The sequence below is a fragment of the Staurois parvus genome, unplaced genomic scaffold (genome assembly GCF_062004578.1).
Source record: "Staurois parvus isolate SC_StPar_1 unplaced genomic scaffold, SC_StPar_1.0 ptg000356l, whole genome shotgun sequence".
NCBI classification, from domain to species: domain Eukaryota; kingdom Metazoa; phylum Chordata; class Amphibia; order Anura; family Ranidae; genus Staurois; species Staurois parvus.
Window position 1 is genome coordinate 2,805,908 of NW_028318152.1, and position 12,256 is coordinate 2,818,163.

General features: G+C 48.9%; 1 protein-coding gene across 1 annotated transcript in view; it reads left to right on the forward strand.

Moving 5' to 3' along the window:
* LOC149456584 (solute carrier family 22 member 6-B-like) overlaps window positions 1-12,256 on the forward strand; it is a 92,430-nt gene that overhangs the window by 25,304 nt on the left and 54,870 nt on the right. The window contains exon 3 of the mRNA XM_089684772.1: window positions 1,505-1,659. Within this exon, the coding sequence (XP_089540898.1) occupies window positions 1,505-1,659 (155 nt within the window). The remainder of the gene's footprint in view (window positions 1-1,504; window positions 1,660-12,256) is intronic.

The following is a 12,256-nucleotide window of genomic DNA, read 5'->3' on the forward strand; positions in this document are numbered from 1 at the left end:
TCACATGTAATTTTATTGTAATGACTCAAGTAATTTTTATCGGGATCTACATTACAGGGCCAAAGATCTATCTAGTCAGTTCTTCACAGTAGACATCTGTGCAATTTTGATCCACATATATTTGAAAATGTATACAATGTAACAAATACTGAAACCAGCGAATTTATACATATTCAAAACATTAAAAAAAAGTTTTGTCTCTAGCTCTACTAATTGACTAATCTTTTTATAACTCATGAACTATACATCGTGTGTAACCACTTGCCGACCGCAGATAGCCAAATGATGGCTACACTGGGGCCGGCCAGTTCTGGGAGGACGTCATATGATGCCCTCCCAGAAAGCGCTCTCCTGAGAACCCCCGGGGGCGCACTACCGGCGATCTCCGTGATCGCTGTGTCCTACGGACACAACTGATCACGTGATGTAGTAAAAGGCCAATCACAGCGGCCTTTTACCACGTGATCAGCTGTGTCCAAATGGAAATGCAATTGCCGGTACTCGGCTGCACTTTCCTCACGCTGTCAGGCCGTGAGGAAGGTACTGCTGACAACCGGCAGTTATCAGAGCAGGGAATCGACACCAATCATCATGGCACTGATGATCAGTGCCCTGATGATTGGTGCCCAGCAGTGCCACCCACCAGTTCCGCCCACCTGTGCCCAGCAGTGCGCTCACCTGTGCCCAGCAGTGCACCCACCTGTGCCTAGCAGTGCGCCCACCTGTGCTCAGCAGTGCAGCCACCTGTGCCCAGCAGTGCCACACACCTGTGCTCAAAAGTGCCACCTACCTGTGCCCAGCAGTGCCACCCACCTGTGCCCACCAGTGCACATCAGTGCAGCCCAACAGTGCTGCCAGTCAGTGCCACCAGTCAGTGCCCAGTGGTTGTGCCAGTCAGTGCCCAGAAGTTGCGCCAGTCAATGCCTAGCAGTGCCGCCAATCAGTGCCCAACAGTGATGCCAGTCAGTGCCACCTATCAGTGCTGTCTATCAGTGCCACCTATCAGTGCCGCCTATCCGTGACACCTCATTAGTGCTGCCTATCAGTGCCGCCTATTCGTGCCACCTCAATAGTGCTGCCTATCAGTGCCGCTTATTAGTGCCCATCAGTGCTGCCTCATCAATGCACATCAGTGAAGGAGAAAAATTACCTGTTTGAAAAATTTTATAATAGAAACAAAGAAACTTTTTTCTTTCAAATTTTTTGCATTTTTTGTTAATAGCGCAAAACATAAAGTGCCCAGCGGCGATTAAATACCACCAAAAGAAAGCTCTATTTGTGAGAAAAAAATGATAAAAATTTCATATGGGTACAATCTTGCATGACCACGCAATTGTCAATCAAAGTGCGACAGCGCTGAAAGCTGAAAATTGGCCTGGTAGGCAAGTGGTTATTACAATAAAATTACTGGTTTAATATAATACCTTTACACATTTAAATTAAATGCTAATAGTAGTTTTACTTGGTGTTCTGGAATTCAGAAAATATTTTCCTATCATAACAGGTTTGGTCGCAGACCTTTGCACATATGGTCAAACCTTCAGATGTTTGTGAGTGGAATATGTGCATCCTTTGCTCCCAATTACATCACATACTGTGTGTTGAGATTTCTGACTGGAGCATCTCTCTCTGGTATTGTTCTCAACTCATATTCTCTGAGTAAGTATCTCGTTTATCATAACATTACTGTATCAGTATGGGTGTCCAACAATCTTGGACACCTTTTAAATAAACTGGCACAACGTTTAAAATACGCTGTACCATTTACAAAAGGATGGTTTAATGCAAATGCCACATCTGTAGACCTTTTCTTTCACGCATCAAGCCTGGCCCATGCATTACCAATATTTATATTCCTAAGTCCTGGCTTCTTTCCACGACATGGGCTATAAAAAAATGGGCATCGAGCCTCCTTCTTTGAGGACAACTAAAGAGGTTACTACTGTCATCATCCTCAAGAAAGAAGGCTCAGTGGTCATTTTGTTCTACCCATGTCCTGGAAAGAATCCAGGATTCAGGGGTGACAAAAAAGACCTACCGGTATGGCATTTGCATTAAACAATATTGTTACTAGAGATGAGCGAAGTATTCAAAAATTCGATTCGGCTGATTCGGCGAATTCGAGGAATAAATTCGATTCGATGCGAATATATTCGCTGCGAATTTAACTTATAAAAAGGTGTTTCTAGGCTTCAGAGAGCCTTTATATTAGTGCAGAATACTGTACCTTTAATTTAAATGCCATTGGAGTCTGCTGGGGAAGAGAAATAATACTGTCAGTCAGTATGACATGCAGATGAGTGCCGTCGATCTTAGAATCACCGCACACTTCACTCATTTGGGCAGTCACGGGGCCAAAACCAGAGTGTGGAGCCACAGTGTGGCGGTGGAGGCAGCAGCAATGGGAGGCCATACAGCACCCTATGACAAAATGGAACCCACCAGCAGTGTGAGGAGACCTGAAAGTGGCACATGGCAGAGTGTGGCGATGGAGACAGCAGCAATGGGAGGCCGTAAAGGGACCCATGACACACTCTGGACCTGGCAGCAGCATGAGGAGGCGGTACAGGGGCCCATGACAGATTACGGGCCTGGCAGCAGCAATGGGAGGCCCGTAATCTGCCAGCACCCTATGACAAAATGGAACCCACCAACAGTGTAAGGAGACCTGAAAGTGGCACATGGCAGAGTGTGGCAATGAAGTCAGCAGCAATGGGAGGCCGTACAGGGACCCATGACACACTCTGGACCTGGCAGCAGCAAGAGGAGGCGGTACAGGGGCCCATGGCAGAGTGGCGAAGCGTAAGCAGCTTAAATTGAAGGCCATACAGAGGCCTATGTTAAAAATAATAACATGTTTGGGGCATGATTCATGGCGGATTTAGTCAGTTGTGTCAGGAACTGGTGGTTTGAAATCCAGACTAATCCACGCCTGATTCATTTTCACAAACGTGAGTCTCTCCACACTTTGGGTGGACAGTCGTGTCCTCCGCGGAGTTACAATACCTCCTGCCGCACTAAACACGCGCTCCGATGCCACGCTACTGGCCGGGCATGACAGCCTTTCAAGGGCAAATTCAGCTAGTTGGGGCCAAAGGTCAAGTTTCGTTGCCCAGTAGTCAAGGGGATTGTCTACCTCGGTTGGCAGGGTGCTGTCCAAGTAGGCCCAAGCCTGTTGTTTGAGGTCCTGCTCCAGGTCCACCTGATGCTGCTGCTGCTGCGACTGGTTAGTAGTTTCCTCACTGCGCTGGTGAAGAAAGCTACTCATCATCGACTGCAGACTGAAGCAGCCGCTGCTGGTGGAGCTGCCACTGCTCTTACCACCCCACCCCTCCCCTGCTGCCATGGCAGCGGAACGCGAGCGCACAGGGCCCACAGTGTCTGAGGATGGACGTTGGCGCAGAAAGGCAGAGACCAACTGACTACATAGGTGGTTTTTATAGTACGTTATTTTGGCCTCCCTCTCAGCAGGTGTGAAAAAGGCCTCCATTTTTGAACAGTAGCAAGGGTCCAACAAGGTGGACAGCCAAAAGTCATCCCTCTGTCTGATGGTTATTATTCGGCTGTCGCTACGCAAGCAAGCGAGCATGCTATGGGCCATTTGTGCCAAGGAATGCGAGGGACTCCCTGCCTCCATCTCCACAGCATACTGCCACGGTGCGTCTGGGTCCTCTGTCTCCTCCTCCTCTACCAGATGCTCCTGCTCCTCCACTCCTGTCCGCTGAGTGGAAAAACCACCCATTTCACTCAATAATTCCTGAGCACAAATGTCCTCCTCTACCTCCTCCTCTTCTTCCTGTCCTGCCCCCACAGGGGTCATGTGGCGTTGAGATCTGTGCGCCACGTCTACCGCACCCTGACCAGCCATTGTTAACAGCATTTGTTCCAGGACGTGCAACAGAGGAATGACGTCGTTCATCCCATAGTCCTGCCGACTCACGAATAGCGTGGCCTCCTCAAAGGGCCTGAGCAAGCGGCAGGTGTCACGCATGAGCTGCCAATGGCTGACATCGAAGTTACACAGGGGAGTACCTTTATCCGCTTGTAACATCAGGAAATCGGTGATGGCCTTTCGCTGTTCGTAAAGGCGGTCTAACATGTGTAGGGTTGAATTCCACCTTGTTGCAACGTCGCAGATCAGGCGATGCTGTGGAATTCCGTTCTGCCGCTGCAGCTTAAGGAGGGTGTGCTTTGCGGTGTAGGAATGGCTGAAATGCATGCAAAGTTTACGTGACGTTTTAAGGATGTCTTGCAGTGGGATGGTGGATTTTAGGAACCGCTTGACAACCAGATTGAACACGTGAGCCATGCATGGCGCATGGCACAACCTTCCTTGACGCAGAGCAGACACCATGTTCTTTCCGTTGTCGGTCAACATGGTTCCGATTTTGAGTTTGCGCGGAGACAGCCATCTGTCGATTTCTCTGTTCATTACACTCAGAAGTTCCTCCCCTGTGTGACTACGTTCGCCAAGGCATACCAGGTGCAGCACAGCGTGACACCGTTGCGCCCTGCACATGTGATATGCCGGTCGGGTAATGGGACTTGGCACGGGGGTGGCGGCTGAGGACACGGCGGAAGAAGAGGTGGTAGAGGCGGACATCTTTTGTGGACCAAGGACGTGCAAACGTGGAGGCAAAAGCGGCATGACCTGTCCAAGTTGCTGGTGCGGCTGTGCCGGCACCACGTTCACCCAGTGGACCGTAAATGACATGTACTGTCCCTGACCATAGTTACAGCTCCACACGTCGGCGCTGCCGTGCACTTTGGCAGAGACCGACATGCTCAAAGACTGGCCCACCATTTCTTCTACATGTGAATGCATGGCTGGCATTGCCTTTTTGGCGAAGAAATGACGGCTTGGCACTCTCCACCGCGGCGCGGCACAAGCCATCATTTCTCGGAAAGGTGCTGAGTCCACCACTTGGAAAGGGAGGGACTGCAGCACCAGCAACTTGGACAGGAGGACGTTCAGCTTTTGCACCGTCGGGTGCGTGCTCTCAAACTGTTGTCTCTTGGAAACGGATTCCAAGAAAGACTGCTGACGGAATCCGTGAAGAGGAGTAGCAGGAGAAGGAGCATCTGAACGAGCGGAAGATGCCAACGAGCGACAACTCCCCTCAGCAGAGGTGTTGGAGCCTTGACTGGCTGATAGAGGGCGATTGACGTCGGGTGACGGAGCAAGTAACGGAGCGGGTGATGGAGCGGGGGCTGGGGCAGGCAGAACCGCCGTATCTTTATCACGGTTTTCCCAGGCCACCAAATGGCGACGCTGCATATGCTGACGCAACGCTGTAGTCCCAACATGGGCCCCCTGGCCACGCTTGACTTTCTGGCCACATAGTCGACATACGGCTACGTTTACTTCCTCGGGCGGCTTGACGAAAAATTGCCACACCGCCGAGTAGGAAACTTTGCCCCCGATACTCCTCACTGGCTGACTGCTACTTCCTCCGTGCACACCGGCACCACTACTGGCCGTGGTGGTAGGCTGCAGTGGAGCTGGTGCTCTACTCCGTGGCCGTTTGCCTCCACTGACACTGCTGCGACCCTGCTGCCTCCTGGGCAACCCACCGACTGCTTTGCTCGCTGCCAAGCTGCCACCCTCTTCTCCTGATGCTGCGGAAGCAATAGCCTGATGACGACGAGGCTGCCAAGTGCGATCAGCCTCATCATCATCAATTAGGGTCTCCGCCTCACTACTAGCCCCCTCGGCTGCGTGTGGGTCAGGAGACAGACCTGTCTCTAGACCGGCTACCGAGCCACTCTCTTCGCCAGTACTTCTTCGCCTGGCTGCTGAAGAGGCGGATGTCTCCCCCCGTTCCTGACCGCCCTCTGTTAGCTCTTCCTCACTGTACAGTGGGGCTGAGCCCACAGCATGCGATACTTCGCTTGGTGAGGGAACACCAAAGGACAGGGGCAGGTAGAGGACACGTGATTTCAGTGGGCTTGCTCCCGGGCCATGCCAAATAACGGTTGTGTCTGACGTACCCACCGACCGTTGGCTGTAGGTGTCAGAGGGGACCTGGGAAGAGGAAGACGACCGAGCCAACCAATCGATGATGGCAGGGTTGTCGGTGGAGACACGACCACTGGATGACACCGGGAGCACTGGCCTCTGGCTGCAACTAGTGCTGCCTCCACCCCTTCCTCTGCTGCCACGTCTGCTCGCTCCTAAAACATTGCCTCCTCTGCCACTCCTCTGCGTGTTGTCTGACATACTCTTTAATTAAACGATTCTGTGTCCCTGAGTAACAATTCTGTGTCCCTGAGTAACAATTCTGTGTCTGTCCCTGAGTAACAATTCTGTGTCCCTGAGTAACAATTCTGTGTCCCTCAGTAACAATTCTGTGTCCCTCAGTAACAATTCTGTGTCTGTCCCTGAGTAACAATTCTGTGTCCCTGAGTAACAATTCTGTGTCCCTCAGTAACAATTCTGTGTCTCTCAGTAACAATTCTGTGTCCCTCAGTAACAATTCTGTGTCTGTCCCTGAGTAACAATTCTGTGTCTGTCCCTGAGTAACAATTCTGTGTCCCTCAGTAACAATTCTGTGTCCCTCAGTAACAATTCTGTGTCTGTCCCTGAGTAACAATTCTGTGTCTGTCCCTGAGTAACAATTCTGTGTCCCTGAGTAACAATTCTGTGTCTGTCCCTGAGTAACAATTCTGTGTCCCTGAGTAACAATTCTGTGTCCCTCAGTAACAATTCAGTGTCCCTCAGTAACAATTCTGTGTCCCTGAGTAACAATTCTGTGTCGCTGAGTAACAATTCTGTGTCCCTCAGTAACAATTCTGTGTCCCTCAGTAACAATTCTGTGTCCCTCAGTAACAATTCTGTGTCCCTCAGGAACAATTCTGTGTCTGTCCCTGAGTAACAATTCTGTGTCCCTGAGTAACAATTATGTGTCCCTGAGTAACAATTCTGTGTCCCTGAGTAACAATTCTGTGTCCCTCAGTAACAATTCTGTGTCCCTCAGTAACAATTCTGTGTCTGTCCCTGAGTAACAATTCTGTGTCTGTCCCTGAGTAACAATTCTGTGTCCCTCAGTAACAATTCTGTGTCTGTCCCTGAGTAACAATTCTGTGTCCCTGAGTAACAATTCTGTGTCCCTGAGTAACAATTCTGTGTCCCTCAGTAACAATTCTGTGTCCCTCAGTAACAATTCTGTGTCTGTCCCTGAGTAACAATTCTGTGTCTGTCCCTGAGTAACAATTCTGTGTCTGTCCCTGAGTAACAATTCTGTGTCCCTGAGTAACAATTCTGTGTCCCTCAGTAACAATTCTGTGTCCCTCAGTAACAATTCTGTTTCCCTCAGTAACAATTCTGTGTCTGTCCCTGAGTAACAATTCTGTGTCCCTGAGTAACAATTCTGTGTCCCTCAGTAACAATTCTGTGTCCCTCAGTAACAATTCTGTGTCTGTCCCTGAGTAACAATTCTGTGTCCCTGAGTAACAATTCTGTGTCCCTCAGTAACAATTCTGTGTCCCTCAGTAACAATTCTGTGTCTGTCCCTGAGTAACAATTCTGTGTCCCTAAGTAACAATTCTGTGTCCCTAAGTAACAATTCTGTGTCCCTAAGTAACGGTTCTGTGGCCCTAAGTAACGGTTCTGTGGTCCTAAGTAACGGTTCTGTGGCCCTAAGTAACGGTTCTGTGGCCCTAAGTAACAATTCTGTGTCCCTAAGTAACAATTCTGTGTCCCTAAGTAACGGTTCTGTGTCCCTAAGTAACGGTTCTGTGGCCCTAAGTAACGGTTCTGTGGCCCTAAGTAACGTTTCTGTGTCCCTAAGTAACGGTTCTGTGTCCCTAAGTAACGGTTCTGTGGCCCTAAGTAACGGTTCTGTGTCCCTAAGTAACGTTTCTGTGGCCCTAAGTAACGGTTCTGTGGCCCTAAGTAACGATTCTGTGTCCCTAAGTAACGGTTCTGTGTCCCTAAGTAACGATTCTGTGGCCCTAAGTAACGGTTCTGTGTCCCTAAGTAACGTTTCTGTGGCCCTAAGTAACGGTTCTGTGTCCCTAAGTAACGGTTCTGTGTCCCTAAGTAACGATTCTGTGTCCCTAAGTAACGATTCTGTGGCCCTAACTCTCTCCCTGAATACAGACAGCTCTGCCTCTCTTGAATGACTGGAGGCTAATGCAGAATTCTAAAATGGCCGCAATTTATAGCTGGACCATTACACAGTGCTGGCTGGCTGGCTGCTGATTGGCTAATGCGATCACATGTCATGAATGAATGCATAATGGGTCAGCGCGCCTTGTCTGTGCACCTTCCCAGAGATCCCCGCTCCGTCGCCGCACATGTCGCCGCCATTTTAGGAAAAATTTCCTAATATTCGAAACGAATTCCACTTCGCCAAGTTCGATTCGCTCATCTCTAATTGTTACAAACAGTCCAGTGTATTTTAAACTAGTGAGGCCTCTTGTCTGCATTGACTAGTTTATGTAAAAGGTGAACTTAGCCTTAAAAGCTAAAGTCTGTGCTGGAGAAAAAGTTACCCCTGTAGCGGGTTCTCCTATGCACTGCATGGGTTAACTGCTTGTTTTGTCTAGGGGGATTAGAATAAGGTGAAATGCTTACCTTATTCCTCTCAACACTAGACTTCCTCCATGCTGCCCGACCAGTCCCCTAAAATAGGTTCTCTTTGCTGCTCGACCAGTTGTAGCTCTCTGACATCATCACATACAATGTAGGCCCAGAGGTCCTGAATTATACATGAGGACACCAAGGCCCACCCACATCCCAGGAGCACTGGACAGCACAGGCTGCTGAGGAGCAAGGAATAAGGTGATAGAAATAATTATAATGTACTGTATTTTACTAATGAGGAAATTACATTACTAAGTGCCTAAATACTAATGTAAGGTTCTTTAAATAATAACAGGTTCACTTGGCAGAATGACTTTGCAGAAAGATGTAATTAGAATGCCTTGAAATGCCTTGTTGTGGAACTTGGATACAGTTAGTCTCCTTGAGTTACACTGAGGTATTTGGAAGTCTAGTTTGGTAAAGTTAACAAGTTGTTCCAAGACAGCAGAAATGAATGTTTCTTGTAATTATTGTGGGATGCTAAGACAAATTCTTAGGTGTATAATTTATCATGTAAAATATTTCTGTTGGTGAGAACTAGAGATGAGCGAATCGAAGTAGGCGAAGTGGAATTCGAGTCGAATATTGGAAAATTTTCGATTCGCGCCGAATCCGAAAAATAGCCTACTTCGGACGCGCGAATCAAAATTTTTCCTAAAATGGCGGCGGACATGTGCGGCGACGGAGCGGGGATGTCTGGGAAGGCGCGCAGACAAGGCGCGCTGACCCATAATGCATTCCTTAATGACATGTGATCGCATTAGCCAATCAGCAGCCAGGCAGCCAGCACTGTGTAATGGTCGAGCTATAAATAGCGGCCATTTTAGAATTCTTCATTTGCCTCCAGTCATTCAAGAGAGGCAGACCGCTCTGTATTAGGGACAGAGTTAGGGCCACAGAAACGTTACTTGGGAACAGAGAAACGTTACTTAGGGACAGAGAAGCATTACTCAGGGACACAGAATTGTTAATGAGGGCCACAGAATCGTTACTTAGGGCCACAGAAACGTTAGTTAGGGCCACAGAATTGTTACTCAGGGACAGACACAGAATTGTTACTGAGGGCCACAGAACTGTTACTTAGGGCCACAGAAACGTTATTAGGGCCACAGAATTGTTACTCAGGGACAGACAGAATTGTTACTGAGTGCCAGAGAATTGTTACTTAGGGCCACAGAAACGTTAGTTAGGGCCACAGAATTGTTACTCAGGGACAGACACAGAATTGTTACTGAGGGCCACAGAACTGTTACTTAGGGCCACAGAAACGTTATTAGGGCCACAGAATTGTTACTCAGGGACAGACAGAATTGTTACTGAGTGCCAGAGAATTGTTACTTAGGGCCACAGAAACGTTAGTTAGGGCCACAGAATTGTTACTCAGGGACAGACACAGAATTGTTACTGAGGGCCACAGAACTGTTACTGAGGGCCACAGAAATGTTAGTTAGGGCCACAGAATTGTTACTCAGGGACAGACACAGAATTGTTACTGAGGGCCACAGAACTGTTACTTAGGGCCACAGAAACGTTAGTTAGGGCCACAGAATTGTTACTCAGGGACAGACACAGAATTGTTACTGAGGGCCACAGAATTGTTACTTAGGGCCACAGAATTGTTACTCAGGGACAGACAGAATTGTTACTGAGTGCCAGAGAATTGTTACTTAGGGCCATTGAAACATTACTCAGGGACACAGAATTGTTACTGAGGGCCACAGAACTGTTACTTAGGGCCACAGAAACGTTAGTTAGGGCCACAGAATTGTTACTCAGGGACAGACACAGAATTGTTACTGAGGGCCACAGAATTGTTACTTAGGGCCACAGAAACGTTACTCAGGGACACAGAATTGTTACTGAGGGCCACAGAACCGTTACTTAGGGCCACAGAATTGTTACTCAGGGACAGACACAGAATTGTTACTCAGGGACACAGAATTGTTACTCAGGGACACAGAATTGTTACTGAGGGCCACAGAACCATTACTTAGGGCCACAGAATTGTTACTCAGGGACACAGAATTGTTACTGAGGGCCACAGAACCGTTACTTAGGGCCACAGAATTGTTACTCAGGGACACAGAATTGTTACTGAGGGCCACAGAACCGTTACTTAGGGCCACAGAATTGTTACTCAGGGACACAGAATTGTTACTGAGGGCCACAGAACCGTTACTTAGGGCCACAGAATTGTTACTCAGGGACAGACACAGAATTGTTACTGAGGGACACAGAATTGTTACTGAGGGCCACAGAAACGTTAATCAGGGACACAGAATTGTTACTGAGGGCCACAGAATTGTTACTTAGGGCCACAGAATTGTTACTCAGGGACAAACAGAATTGTTACTGAGTGCCAGAGAATTGTTACTTAGGGCCACAGAAATGTTACTCAGGGACACAGAATTGTTACTGAGGGCCACAGAACTGTTACTTAGGGCCACAGAAACGTTAGTTAGGGCCACAGAATTGTTACTCAGGGACAGACACAGAATTGTTACTGAGGGCCACAGAATTGTTACTTAGGGCCACAGAAACGTTACTCATGGACACAGAATTGTTACTGAGGGCCACAGAACTGTTACTTAGGGCCACAGAATTGTTACTCAGGGACACAGAATTGTTACTGAGGGCCACAGAACTGTTACTTAGGGCCACAGAAAGGTTACTCAGGGACACAGAATTGTTACTGAGGGCCACAGAACTGTTACTTAGGGCCACAGAATTGTTACTCGGACAGACACAGAATTGTTACTCAGGGACACAGAATTGTTACTGAGGGCCACAGAACCGTTACTTAGGGCCACATAAACGTTAATCAGGGACACAGAATTGTTACTGAGGGCCACAGAACCGTTACTTAGGGCCACATAATTGTTACTCAGGGACAGACACAGAATTGTTACTGAGGGACACAGAATTGTTACTGAGGGCCACAGAACCGTTACTTAGGGCCACAGAATTGTTACTCAGGGACAGACACAGAATTGTTACTCAGGGACACAGAATTGTTACTCAGGGACACAGAATCGTTGAATTAAAGAGTATGTCAGACAACATGCAGAGGAGTGGCAGAGGAGGCAATGTTTTAGGAGCGAGCAGACGTGGCAGCAGAGGAAGGGGTCGAGGCAGCACTATTCGCAGCCAGAGGCCAGTGCTCCCGGTGTCATCCAGCGGTCGTGTCTCCACCGACAACCCTGCCGTCGTCGATTGGTTGGCTCGGTCGTCTTCCTCTTCCCAGGTCACCTCTGACACCTACAGCCAACGGTCGGTGGGTACGTCAGACACAACCGTTAGTTGGCATGGCCCGGGACCAAGCCCACTGAAATCACGTGTCCTCTACCTGCCCTTGTCCTTTGGTGTTCCCTCACCAAGCGAAGTATCGCATGCTGTGGGCTCAGCCCCACTGTACAGTGAGGAAGAGCTAACAGAGGGCGGTCAGGAACGGGGGGAGACATCCGCCTTTTCAGCAGCCAGGCGAAGAAGTAGTGGTGAGGAGAGTGGCTCGGTAGCCGGTCTAGAGACAGGTCTGTCTCCTGACCCAGACGCAGCCGAGGGGGCTAGTAGTGAGGCGGAGACCCTACTTGATGATGAGGAGGCTGATCGCACTTGGCAGCCTCGTCGTCATCAGGCAATTTCTTCCGCATCATCAGGAGAAGAGGGTGG